The 14,001-nt window shown below is 30.4% G+C and overlaps 1 protein-coding gene across 3 annotated transcripts in view; it reads right to left on the reverse strand.

Moving 5' to 3' along the window:
- Nucleotides 1–529: 529 nt before the first annotated feature.
- The window catches only part of LOC149475490 (scavenger receptor class B member 1-like), an 89,484-nt gene continuing 76,012 nt past the window's right edge, over nt 530–14,001 (reverse strand). For all 3 annotated transcript variants that reach the window (XM_089713380.1, XM_089713378.1, XM_089713377.1), the window contains 7 exons: nt 13,363–13,507; nt 6,818–7,018; nt 6,035–6,262; nt 5,307–5,421; nt 4,421–4,571; nt 3,580–3,721; nt 530–3,050 (listed from right to left, as the gene is read on the reverse strand). In XM_089713380.1, coding sequence (XP_089569506.1) covers nt 2,496–3,050; nt 3,580–3,721; nt 4,421–4,571; nt 5,307–5,421; nt 6,035–6,262; nt 6,818–7,018; nt 13,363–13,507 — 1,537 coding nt within the window. In that variant the 3' untranslated portion in view covers nt 530–2,495. The remainder of the gene's footprint in view (nt 3,051–3,579; nt 3,722–4,420; nt 4,572–5,306; nt 5,422–6,034; nt 6,263–6,817; nt 7,019–13,362; nt 13,508–14,001) is intronic.

Consider the following 14,001-nt stretch of genomic DNA (forward strand, 5'->3'; position numbering starts at 1 on the left):
AAATTCAATAAAATATGTTGTACCTACAGGATTTTTTTATAACTAGTGAAAACTTAGGTAGTTACTGGGTTGTTAATTATGTACGTATGATGAAATTAATGTCGCGTAAGAATCACAGGACAGTTTTTTTGGAATATAATATTATGTAGTTACATATTAGGTAGTTACTATGTTAAATTAAATTGTAATATTGATATGACTTTAAAAGAGCAACTATGGAGTTTCTTGCCGGTTCTTCTCCATAGATACTGCTTTCTGAATCAGTGGTAAATGTTAAAAAATGTTATGACGATTCAAAAGTGCTTTTCTATGAAGTCTTATTGAATAAATAAATGTTTGAGTTCGAGGTGTATATAAATACTTTTATTATAGAAATACAGTGTTACTATAAGGAGACATATTATAACGATAGTTTTATGCTTAAATTTAGATTTTAATTGATTTCTTTGTTTAGAAATGAATTATGAATTACCTATATGCGCTGCATATTTTTGGTAGGGAAAATGTGTGAAATAAAAAATCACGTAAGTATAAAATAATAATAATTTTATTCCTTATAAACCATCTTATTCTATATTTACAACTTATATAAATAAATCTAGTTTGTTGTTCACATTCAGGTAGATAATGGTTCTAATAAATTCGAATATCACATAGACATACATACAAACATTTATACGTGAGGTGAGGTTTTATACAAAAATATCAAAAATAATACAAAATTTAATAAAAAAAATACAAAAAAAACATAGGTAAGTACAATTTTTGTAAAAAAGACAGAGACAATTTAGAAAGAGACGAAGCGATTGCATACATCTATCTCACCTGGTATAAACGAATTTTTATTTTTATTTCTGAGAAATATTCTATAAAATTGTCATGTGACTATTTATCTAAGATAAATAATAAAATATACAGTCGCTCTAAATCTCTTATAAATAAACTATTAAGTAGAATTAACTACAAGGCTATTTTGGCAAATATTTTAAATATTAGTAGGTACCTATTGCCATTTTGAATTTATTTAATTTTTTAATTTAGCAATATGTATTTTATACTGCCATATTTAAATCTTTAAGAATTTCTAAGCACTATTTTTAGTGCTTACAAATTCTTAAAGTAAAAAACATTATTCTTTATAAAAATTGATATAAGTACATAAATCATTATTTATTAGCCAAAATAGTCTTGTCACAGTTTTTATTGCACTTATTTTATTTTAAACGTCACTGTCATACAAAATTGTTAAAAAATGTGGTAATCTTGATAATATTTTTTACGAAATATGACTACCTACTTAAAATTGTTTTTTTTTTTTATGTTATTGGTCGATTTTAGCGTCAATTTACAACCATTTTTATAATAATTTAGTTATTCAGATATTTTAAATAAAATAAATTGTAGTTATATTTAACAAGATAACCAACTTTACGTATTATAAAACAAAATATATTATAAATGTATAAAAAATTGAGCAATTATTTTTGAGCTCTATAGATAATATTAAAGTTTCTAAATGCCGATACCTACCTGGTTATAATGTCAAAGTAAATTGAATTTAATCGGATTTTGTTTCATTCTAATAGGAAACAGTACTTTTGTTCTGTCTTCTTAGAAAGAAAACTGTATTAAAAATATTAATATTTTTTTTATTCTTCATAAAATAAACATCAAAATGCACATTATTTTTATTATTTTTTAAATAAAATTCACAACACTTTTTTTAACCGTAATTACTAAATGTTCTGGTCTAATATGAAAATCATCTAAAGCTTATTATTGGTCTGACTAAATTCAATTTACTTCACAATAACCAGAAATATATAAAAATGCATATTTCAACAATAAATACTGTAAACAGTGCATGAAAACAACAAATTCATGGCAAGATTCGATAAGCGTTGAATGTTAAACCAGCCTTTATTACTTTTTAAATATAGTTTATTCTGAAAGTCCCTTGAAATTTAATAAAATAATATTTACGTTAAAAAATTTAAGATATTTGGGAACTTTAAATAGGTTTTTCTAATCATTTTTTGATATTTATAAAATATTAATTAAAAAAACAACCATAAAACAACAGATAACTTTCAATAAAATTCAATTTTAAAAGGAAATAGAGTTGATAATTTTACAATTGTATAAAGTATAAACTAGAGTCGAAAATAAAATTTCGGAGTTTAACTCCTTCCAAATAGTTATTCTTACTTATTTATTAATTTTTTGTCTATATAGGCAATTAAATATTCCTCACAATACTTGAACTCTGTCAAAAACTTCAGAATAAACCAACATACATTCGAACACAATTCATTTAAATTGTGATATATTCAAAATTCAATCCATTACATTACCGGCACATCTTTCTGATAGTTCCATTTAGCTTATCTATCAGATAATTTTAACTGTACAATACTGACATGATCAATAATTTGAGTCAAGTGTCATATAGGCTATCAGGAACATTATCAAGAAGTGAAACCGGCTTTAATTTCTTATTTATCCAATTCCCTTAATTTGTCGCTTTTCAAATAAACATAATCGTCGAACCCGCTACCATCATCGATTATTTCCAAGTATTTACAATCATCGTCGCTCTCTTTCTCTCTCATATCGCTGTCACTTTCACTCCTGAAAGCGTCGTTCGTTTCTGTAGAAACTTCGGGAACGATCAACGAATTCTTTCTATCTTCGAATATTCGCACAGTGTCGTATACTTTGTCGCTCAATTTCTGACTCAATTCTTTTATTCTGTCAGAATGCGACTTAAACGGTCTGATCTCATATTTAGAGTCTGGACTGTCAGACTCCGTATCATTGAGCGGTATTTCGCATGGCGCGTAAATGTTTTTCATGTTTCGTTTTTCGTCGGACCAATTCTTTTTGTACGATTTGAACATTATTTTGAATGTTAGGATGTATATTGTGACGAAAATTAAAATGGCGCCAGATATGAAAGTTAGATACATTATGACTCGTTCGACGACGGGCAAAATGTTGAGGTACAATTTGAAACGCATTTCCATTGAGGACGGGAGATTATACATGCGCTGAAACAAAAATTTTAGTTAGTCAATCAATTAAAAAAATAATATGCAGAGCACACGTGTCAGAATTGAAACTTCTTTGGCAAGATTCAAAGATACCAAAATTGTCGCGTTACTCCATGACGTGACGGTATTGACATGACCTTGAAATTTTACTCTCAACGCGCCTAAATACGTAAAGTTTCACTTCAATACGTAAAAATTGTTATATCAAAATGATGGATGGATCTCTGGGACATGTTTTGAATAATACATAGCTTGTTATAATTTTAGAAAAGATTTTTCTTAATATTCAGTAAATCTTAATATATATAAATCTCGTGTCACAATGTTTGTCCTCAATGGACTCCTAAACCACTTAACCGATTACAATAAAATTCGCACACCATGTGCAGTTCAATCCAACTTGAGAGATAGGATAGTTTAAACATGTAGGTACCACGGGCGAAGCCGGGGCGGACCGCTAGTTTGATATTAATTTTTCCTATACCCACAAAAAATTAATATAATTATTAATAACAAAAATACTTACAATATCAAACCAAAGCAAGGGCAGATACATGTTAGCGAATTTCTCGCTATTCTTTATAGATGTGATGTCACCAAGCGCCATGTTGATTTGGAACTTTGTGCTCACGTCTAGAGGGAGGCCTGAGTCGGGTTGGATCCAGAATCTGGGAAATAAGAAAATAATAAAAATAATAAAATAAATCTTTATTTGCCAAAAACATTAACTTTACAAAAAAAGACGGGTTGCACTGGGGGAGTGCCGGCAGAAGTGAAAACTTGATTATTAACGTTGAGCATGTTTGATATTTTGGAATGGTATCCGTCTTACGCTTTTTCGATCAGGCCACGTGTCCTGACGCGAGTTTAAGATTTTATACCCAACGCCGCTAAAGAAGTTTTCAAAAATATGTACGCTGACCCCTAAACTCGAGGAACCCTGTGTCTTAGGAACCAAAATATAATGAATTATTAATATTTTTTAACTATTTGAATTATATAATAGTGAAAAGAACTACTTAATACTTAATAGATATTGTCAAATTTTAGTTTATTTTTTATTTTGGTTTTTTTTTATAAGTGTAGTCAAAGAAAATTTCCATGAAAATAAGACGTTTCACCGCGGTAAAAAGTACCTATATACCTATTCACTTCCTTGCCGCCTATATATCTTCAGAAACAAAATAAATATCATTTAATCGCTACGTTAATAAGTGAAAGGAATGCAAACAAACAAACATACTTTTGCGCTTATTATATTTAGTTTCGATTATAACTAAGATTTAGTTTGATAGTAAGAATTTGATAATGGTAATGATATTATTTTGTTAATAATAATTTAATAATAACGATATTGATGTACTTACCTAGTCTCATGCAGTTCTTTATCCGGTGCCAGACCCTCAATCTTATTGAACAGAACTTCGTCTCCCTTGTAGAAGTGCGGGTATGAAAGTGCGATAGGGAAGCCGTAGTAACAGTCTGTCACGTCAAGCAGACCCTCGGGGAGGCATTTACCTGTAATTATTATTATTTATTATTTATTTATGTAAAAGGTACCTTACAGCTAAACTTACACTAGGTATAACATTAACAATTCAATACGCCAATTAAAAGGTACACCAATAACAATCATAATACTGTGAGTGAGCAAAGTATAAAAGATACGATGTTAACAATTACAAACCCTCATATTATATTATATATGTATAATTATAGTTAAATGAAAAGGTGACAATAAATGTGAGTGTAGGTATGTGTGTGAGTGTGTGTGTGTGAGTGTGTGTGTGTGCGTGTTGTTTGTGATTATCTTTACAAATTTTGGTCAATAAGCTGTAGTATGTATTACTTTTGTAAACTTAGAGCGAGATAATTGAAAGGGATCTAGGATTGGAAGTGTAATAGTTAATGAATTTATTTAAGTGGATTTTTTCTTGTATTTTTCGTAAAATGTACGTTTTTGGGAAATAAAATAAATATTATGTACTGTTACTGGTGAATGATTTTAGAAGTTTTACATATTATTAGTTTTTTTGCATGGATGTATTTATTGTTAAAATAAATAATGTAAGTAGTCAATTGAATGTTGATTTGTATAATTTTACAGTTGTCAAATATTTTAAAATAAAGATATTTGAAAATAAGATATTTGATATTTGATATTTTAAAATAAGATATTTTCATAAGATATTAATAGTTTTGATGTTTTTAAAATTCTATCAGTTATAAAGTAGTATTTAGTGATCTACTCACCGAATCTACAGAAGCATTTATTCTCCTCGTGGTATTTCCCATTATCAAGCAAATGTTCTGGGAACGTATACATCAGACCCTTTAGACCGTTTTTAACTCCATCTTTTACTGGTACCTGAAAAGTTATAAATTATAAGGATAAAGAAATATTTGTAGATATTTTGTATGTTTTTTTAATGCATAATTTAAAACATTTAGAATAAGGTCTGTTCGTTAAATCGATTTCAATTGACATACAATTTAAAAAGATAGGTATATTCTTAAATTGTATGTCAATTGAAATAATATATTCTGTTTTTTTAATGAAAAGATATACATATTATTAATCTTATACGCAAGGATTTGTATATGTGATTTATACACGTCAGAAACCACTGAATCACGTTTAAGTTATAACTATACTAAAATCTTCTAAATTTAACCTTAAACTTTTAATTATTGCAATGAAATAGAACCACTCTAATATTACAATACCTAATTTATTATTACTACAAAACCCAAATTATTTATCAATTTAAAACTAAGGGCCGATTATTCAATGCTTGGATAAAACTTATCCGTCCCATAAAGTATTACACGATAATATTAAAATGTCACGTAAACTGTCAAATACGGGCAATTAGAATACGTTTTTAAAATGGTAGTTTTATACATTATTCGACGAATAAGTTTTATCCAAGCATTGAAAAATCGGCCCTAAAACTACAATAAATGATATTTAAACTTACCAATGGAGCAGCTCTACACAAACTCTTTCTATAAAACAGTACACTTTCATTTCTTGACAAACCAGTTTTAAACTTAGTGCCATCAGACGCATACTGAACGTTAGAGCAATGTTTGCCAGACCATTGAGGTAGGTCTGTCGAACCTCGGTATGTGTCGATCAGACCGGATTGAGTTATATCCGTCTCCCCAGTGAATATTGTTTCGAAGTCACCGTTGAAATCGTACATCTGTGAGCGAAAATAAATATAATGTAATTATATTATTGACCGCCTCTTTGGTACAGTGGTTGACGCGTGAGCACCGAGGGGTTCTGGGTTCGATTCCCGGTGGAGACGAAGAAAAAAATGTCTCGGTCTGGCAGGACACAGAAGGCTTGTCCCTAAAGAAAATCGATCAGTGAAACAGATGTATAATGCATCTGCCCCTTACCCCACTTGGGCACATGGGACTTCACTTTTTACTTATATTATGATGAGTTTTAATATATGATATATAAAAATAGGCTTTTAAAGGTTTCCTGGTAAGAATAACTCTTTAATTGATAATTATTAACTATGTCAAAATATTTTATACATTTAATAGTTTTATGAATGTAATAAGCTAATTGAGTGATTAACATTCGTGTATTGTTGCTATGGCAACATAAGGTATATACATAATATAATTAAGCAAAACAAATCAAATGCAAAGTAAAGCCTTAAAAATAAAAGACACAGACAAAATCCTAAAAAGTATTAATTTTGACTAATAACTTACTCACAAGCTAGGAAATAAATACATACCCTATCAATCAGACCAAGTTTATCGAAATATATCCATCCAGGCATGAACGTATTGCCAAGAGTCATCAACTCAGACTTATAGCCCATCATGAATTCACGAGCCGTCATTTTGGCCAGCGGTTGACTGTTTGTCAGACTGATTAGATTGTTCAGACCGAATCTGGTCACAAAACTTTGTTGGGAGACCACGTTGGCAATACTCTATAAATAAAAAAATATATATTAATATAATAAATATATTAAAAGAATGTTATTTATGGGTAAAAATATATATTTTGTATTTCATAATTAGATTCTATCTAATAATTTTATATCCATATTTTATATTTAATAATATAATGTACTATTATATTAATAAATTGAATAGTATTGAAATGTGTTTGTTTATAGTGTTAATATTATTGTATTTATGTATTAAAACGCGGATATATCTCATGGCCGTAGTTTTAATTAATAGAAGACAAAGTTCATTAAACGAATTCAATCGATTATTAATAAGCGGTTAGGTTTATGGTTTTTTGTGCTAATCGAGTTTTAATAATTTTGTCGGATCCGGGATATTTAAATTGTCTATACTATAATAATCTATATATCTTATATATAAAATTCTCGTGTCACAATGTTAGTCTGCATACTCCTCCGAAACGGGTGGACCGATTCTCATGAAATTTTCTGTGCATATCGGGTAAGTCTGAGAATCGGCCAACATCTATTTTTCATATGTACCACGGGCGAAGCCGGGGCGGACCGCTAGTAATAATATAAAGCAAAGGAATTGTTTGTACGCGTTGATCTCAGGAAGTATATTTATACCGATTTCAAAAATTCTTCCACCATACTAATTTATGTACCACGGGCGAAGCCGGGGCGACCGCTAGCTTATCTCTAAGATGTGTGCGTGTGAGTCTTGTTACTCGAAAATAGCTAGACTAATTTTAATGTGGTTTTTAAATTAGTAAACACACGATTATTAATTAATATTATGGGATTATTCTGAGAAAGAATACCGTATAAAAAAATGAAAACATTTTATCACATTTCGTATAAAAATAAATATTGCAACATCCGTGAAGGTATTTGATTACTGACAATTATTACTTAATGACATATTATGTACAAGCAATAAATAATAATTTATTACAATCGTACTTACTAACTTATAGTTATAAAAATCGACTTTGAGCTAGATTCAAGTAAACAAATTTAACTTCATGTTAACCTTATAAATACGGATATACATATATACAAAAATAAATCAGTCAGTTTGTACTATCTTGCTCATCTTTGAAATTATTTTCTTGAAAAGGTTAAAATAATATCTTTTTTAAATCTCTTGTACTATAAATGGTCAAAGAGCTTTACATGGATGTTGTTTAAGAAATATTTTTGGATATACATCGTAAAAGTATATGTATATTGCATAAGTGAAGAAATAAACATAAAATATATTAATAAGGGAAAACATAACTTGAGCCTCCGGCTTTGAACATTATTTATTATTTTAATATACTTAATTAAATAGTGTATAATGCTTTATGAGTTTTTTAAACTATGTTCACTTATTTTAAGTTTTTAGGAATAGTACTCAACAATAGAACAAAGAAAAAAATAAAAAAAAATACACAAATTAATATATCTATGAGTAGCTGCTCCGCGCGGTTTTACCCCCGTGGCTCCACTAATGTTGGCCTTAGCGTGATGATATATAGCCTATAGCCTACCTCGATAAATGGGCTATCTAGCAACGAAAAAATTTTTCAAATCGGACCAGTAGTTCCCGACATTAGCGCGATCAAACTCAAACATACTCAAACTCAAACATTTATTTATTCAATTAGACTTCTTCTAGAAGCACTTTTGAAACGTCATTAGGTACATATTTTTAACATTTACCACCGATTCGGAAAGCAGTATCTACGGAGAAGAATCGGCAAGAAACTCCATAGTTGCTCTTTTTAATCATATCAGTTTTACAATTTTACAAATTACATATGTAACATCATAATAATTATATTAACATAATATGCCAAAGAACTGTCCTGTGGTTTTTACGCGACAACCCTCCATGGGTTTTTATCGTCCATATATTCCTTAATACTGTAATAGGCTCTCTGAACTAGTACATTTTTTATATAAGTTTTAAATTTAGAACAACTAAACTCTTTAATATTATGAGGAATTCTGTTGTAAAAGCGTATACCTTGACCCATAAATGAATTTTTAACTTTAGCTAGCCGGAAAAATGGCATTTCAATTTTATTTCTGTTTCTTGTGTCATAACAATGTCTATCTCCGACTTTTGTGTGTAAGTAAGCGTTATTGTGTACATATAATATATTATTAAATATATACTGCGACGGTACAGTAAGGATACCAGTATTCTTAAAGAGATCTCTTAGTGAGTCTCGAGCACGCAAATTATATATAGAGCGTATGGCTCTTTTCTGTAATATAAATATAGTTTCTATATCTGCAGCCCTGCCCCATAGCAGAATTCCATAGGACATTATGCTATGAAAGTAGCTAAAGTAAACCAATCTAGCCGTTTCTTCATCGGTGAGATGCCTTATTCTTCTAACTGCATATGCAGCTGAGCTGAGCTTAGCAGCGGTGGTGGTAACATGGGCCCCCCATTGAAGCTTCTCATCTAATGTCAAACCAAGAAAAACAGTCGATTCCACAGGGTATAATACCTCCCCGTTTAAAATAATATTCCTTTTCACCTTTTTTACATTTGGGAGGATAAATTCTACACAATTTGTTTTTTTTGTATTTAATAGTAAATTATTAGTATTAAACCAATTGGATATGCGTAAAAGAGCAGAGTTTACTTCGTCAACATTTGTGTCATGTCTATCCACATTAAAAATTAATGAGGTGTCATCTGCAAACAGTACTATTTCACACATATCCTCCAAATAATAAGGTAGGTCATTAATATACACTAAGAACAAAAACGGTCCTAAGATAGATCCCTGCGGAACACCTATGTTAATCGGCGCACCGCGAGATTTCTCTCCATTAACGACAACGGTTTGTACCCTGTTCTGAAGATATGAAGCTATGAGATCCTGAGCTAAACCTTTGATACCATAAAAATTTAGTTTCCGTAATAGAGTGGAATGTTCTACACAGTCAAAAGCCTTAGAAAGGTCACAGAATATCCCCAAAGCATTCTTTGAATTTTCCCATGCTTTGTATATATGTGACAAAAGAGCTACTCCGGCATCAGTGGTAGAGCGCCCCTTTGTGAAACCATACTGTTTGGCGTGCAGTAAACCATTTGATGCAAAATGACTACTTAATTGGTTTAAAATTAGTTTCTCGAAGACTTTGCTCAAAGTTGGTAATATGGAAATTGGCCTATAGTTATTACTGTCTTCTTGGTCACCACTTTTAAATAAAGGAATAACTTTGCTAAATTTTAGTAAATCAGGGAATATACCACAGTCACAACACTGATTAAATATAAACGCCAGTTGATTGGCAATGTTTTCTATGATATTATTTACTAAATTTACAGACATACCCCAGAGATCACATGTTTTTTTTAAATGTAATGTTTTAAAAGTTTTAACAATTTCATCAGCAGTCACGTGTCGCAATTCAAATAATTTGTTACACTCAGCAACATGATCCCTCAATAAAGACTCTGCAAGCGCTGAAGACGAATTTAAATTCTTAGTTATACTAGCAGGGATATTACTAAAGAAATCTTCAAAAGCAAGCGCAACATCAGCACTTTTGTCAATGACCCTACCAGAATTGACAAGTTTTATGGTACTATCATTCGATTGGCTTTTGCCCAATTCACCATTAATAATTGTCCAAACCGTTTTAACTTTATTGTCAGAGTTGCGTATTTTATCTCTGACATACAAACTCTTGGCAGTGAGACAAACTTTTTTAAATGTTTTTGAATAATTTCTAACATAACTAAGAAATGACAAGTCTTTGTTATATTGTTTCATACCATATAACTCGTAAAGAACGTTCCTGCATCTGTGTATACTAGGAGTTGCCCATTGGCTGAATGGTAAATCCTTGGTAATAGTTAAAGATTTAATTTTAAATATTTTTTCATATTCACTCAAACAAACAAACAAACTCTTCAGCTTTATAATGTTAGTATACCTAGATTTAAAATTCGACCTATAGCTATGCTTCTAGCTAAAATATTCAAATAATTAAAATAATATACTTATAAATTTTATGTGTGTAACATACGAAAAAGCATATAAATATATGCAAGTATTATTCAAGTTATTAACATATGGACTAAGTAAATTAAGTTATGCTAAGGCCAATGCAATTTTGTATGCAAGTTAGTATACCTTGGATTATATAAGTTAGTGCACAAGGTAAGTTTTTAATTTTTGACCGACTTGTAAGGTTGATTTTAATGTTTGTTATCTCAAAATATTTATGACATGTGCATTTTTTTATTTTTTTAAACGAAAAAAATAATGCCTTTATTTATTTAAGTAATTTATTTTTTATTAGAGCGATAGTTTAAGAATTAAGATATTATTATGAAAAAACCGATTAATTCAAATAATTTCGATTTCGATTCGGAAATGATCGAAATCAATCTCTAAATAATATTATCAATTATTATCTATACTAATATTATAAAGCTGAAGAGTTTGTTTGTTTGTTTGAACGCACTAATCTCAGTAGCTACTGGTCCTATTTGAAAAATTATTTAGGTGTTCCATTTATCGAGGAAGGCTATAGGCTATATATCATCACGCTAGACCAACAGGAGCGGAGCCACGCAGGTGAAACCGCGGGGCGTAGCTAGTTTAAAATGGTATAACAAACCCTTTGTTTTTTCGTCGATTAAAATGTTTATTTGTATTTTTGCAAAATTTCTAGTGAAAATTGAACTTTACTATTTTTAAATCGTATTTTTAATCTTTTTTGGTCTATTCCCAACATATTAACTACCATAATAATTAATCGATAGATTAAACCGTTGATTAAACTTAATTAAAACTTAAGCGTTAAGTGAAGTTTTATAATGGCATTTAGAAACGGTTTCAACACATATTGTGGTTAGGGAGCCAGGTGCAAATTTGGTTAACTATTTCCTCTCAAGAGATAATTCGTCAGACGCATGAGAGTATAGTATTATAAAGCCTCGTGAACGTCAGCTGGCGCTCGGTTGGGGGGGTGCCTCCCACGCACATAGGAAAAAAAATACATTCATTCATTCATTTCCTCTCAGCTAAAAATTTGTCAAATTGTAGCTAACCCAATATCTCAACGAAAAAAAATAGTCAGCTGGTTACAACATGGTGTATTATACGTCAGCTGGTGTCTCGAACATGAAAGTTAAATTTAAAGAAAAATTTATTTTCCGTTATTTCCTCTCAAACAAAAATTTACCTGATGATAGCTTATATGTAACTGTGGATAAATATATATGTCAGCTGGCTGTATCTTGGTGGAAAAACCGTCAGCTGATACGGGAGGCTACAACCGCTCTTCCCCCCAACCGAGCTCCAGCTGACGTTCACGAGGCTTCATAATACTAATACTTTGATGCATTTTACTAATTACCGCTTGAGAGGAACTTGGTCATAAAATCTGCTGCTGGCTCCCGGACCATTGGTATTTATAATCTGCGGTTAACGACCTCTTTTGCAATGTTCGAACAATCTTAGTTTGCAACATCATTGTTTTGAAATTAAACGAAGTTTAACGGATTTAAATCGTTTAATATTTAAGATATTTTAACGGACGTTAAAGGCGATTTATTAATTACCTACTTGCGGCTTCGCCCGTGGTATTTTCGGGATAAAACCTATCCTACGTCCTTTCTGAAAGTATCTCTGTACCAAACAACATCGAAATCGGTTCAGTAGTTGAGGCGTGAAGAAGAAACAGACAGACAGATATTTTCGTATTTATAAAATTAACATTAAGGATTTATTATTTAAATTAATCCCGATGTTTTCGAGCCTTATCACTTCATGGTTTTATATCAAAAACTTTATATATTTTTAATGACGTTTGCAATAAGTAGATTTAAATCAAAAATGCTGTCTGGGGATTTCCATTTAGAATTTAATCTAGATTAAAGGCGCAGATTTGAGTAATCATTAAAAATGCGCATTTTATTATTTAATTATTCTGAATTTAGTTATTTATGTTATTGTTAGTACGTGTGTGTTTTTGTACGTGTACAATATGTATGCGAGTATTATTAAGGTATGTGTATGTGTGTGAGTGTATGTATGTGCATGTTTTAAACTCAAACACTTATTATTCAATTAGAAATAGACTTCTTCGAGAAGCACTTTTGAAATGTCAATACATATTTTTAACATTTACTTACCACTGATTCGGAAAGCAGTATCTATGGAGAAGAACCGGCAGGTGAGTATGTTATTTGAAATCAATGTTTGTGTGTAATACAATTTTATGTGTTTATACCTATGTGCGTGCATGCGTGTGTGCGTAAGTTTATACCACTTTATACATAGGTTTGTGTATGTGTGTGTATATGTATTTACGTGGGGGGGTGTGTGTGTACGCACCAATAGCGCGATATGCGGAAGGTACAGCACGTCGTCCTCGCTGTTCCCCTCGGAGAGTTCCCCCACCCAAGTGAGGGGGTGTTTGGGGATGGCAGATAGGGTACCGTTCTCGTTGAATCTTGTCACGTTGTGTTCTAGGAATTCTCTGAAATAATAACGGGTTTTTAATGCTAGTTGTATAAATTAAATTTATGAATTAATAAAAAAAACTATAAACCTTTAGGAATTAATATTGTTTAAATTTAAGCATATTTTTAAAGTGTGGAGTTAAAGTTTCCCTTTTCGGGACTCTTTTTGGGGGATAAAAAATGTATATCTGATACCGTTTTCTATAACGAAAAAATCTTGAGAAAAATTGGATTTTTTTTAATAGGTTTAGTATTTTTTTATGTAAATGTTAACAAAGTTTGATTTGATTGCAATGACCAACCTTCTTAGTTAAGTAGTTTTAAATTATGTACATATTTGCTTTTGTAATTTTTATGTCCTGGTGCAAATAAAGTATTTTTGTTTGTTTGTTTGTTTGTTTGTATGATTTTGAATATTCTTTCACCAATAAAAGCTACATTATATCCTGAGTGTACAAAGCTTTAAATGAGTTGATAGGGTTATATTTTTATTTGTGTTTTTATGTAAATT

Source organism: Colias philodice, chromosome 30, assembly GCF_061535455.1.
Source record: "Colias philodice isolate Cphi_HAF_F1 chromosome 30, ilColPhil1 Martin Lab GWU primary, whole genome shotgun sequence".
Classification (NCBI taxonomy): Eukaryota; Metazoa; Arthropoda; class Insecta; order Lepidoptera; family Pieridae; genus Colias; species Colias philodice.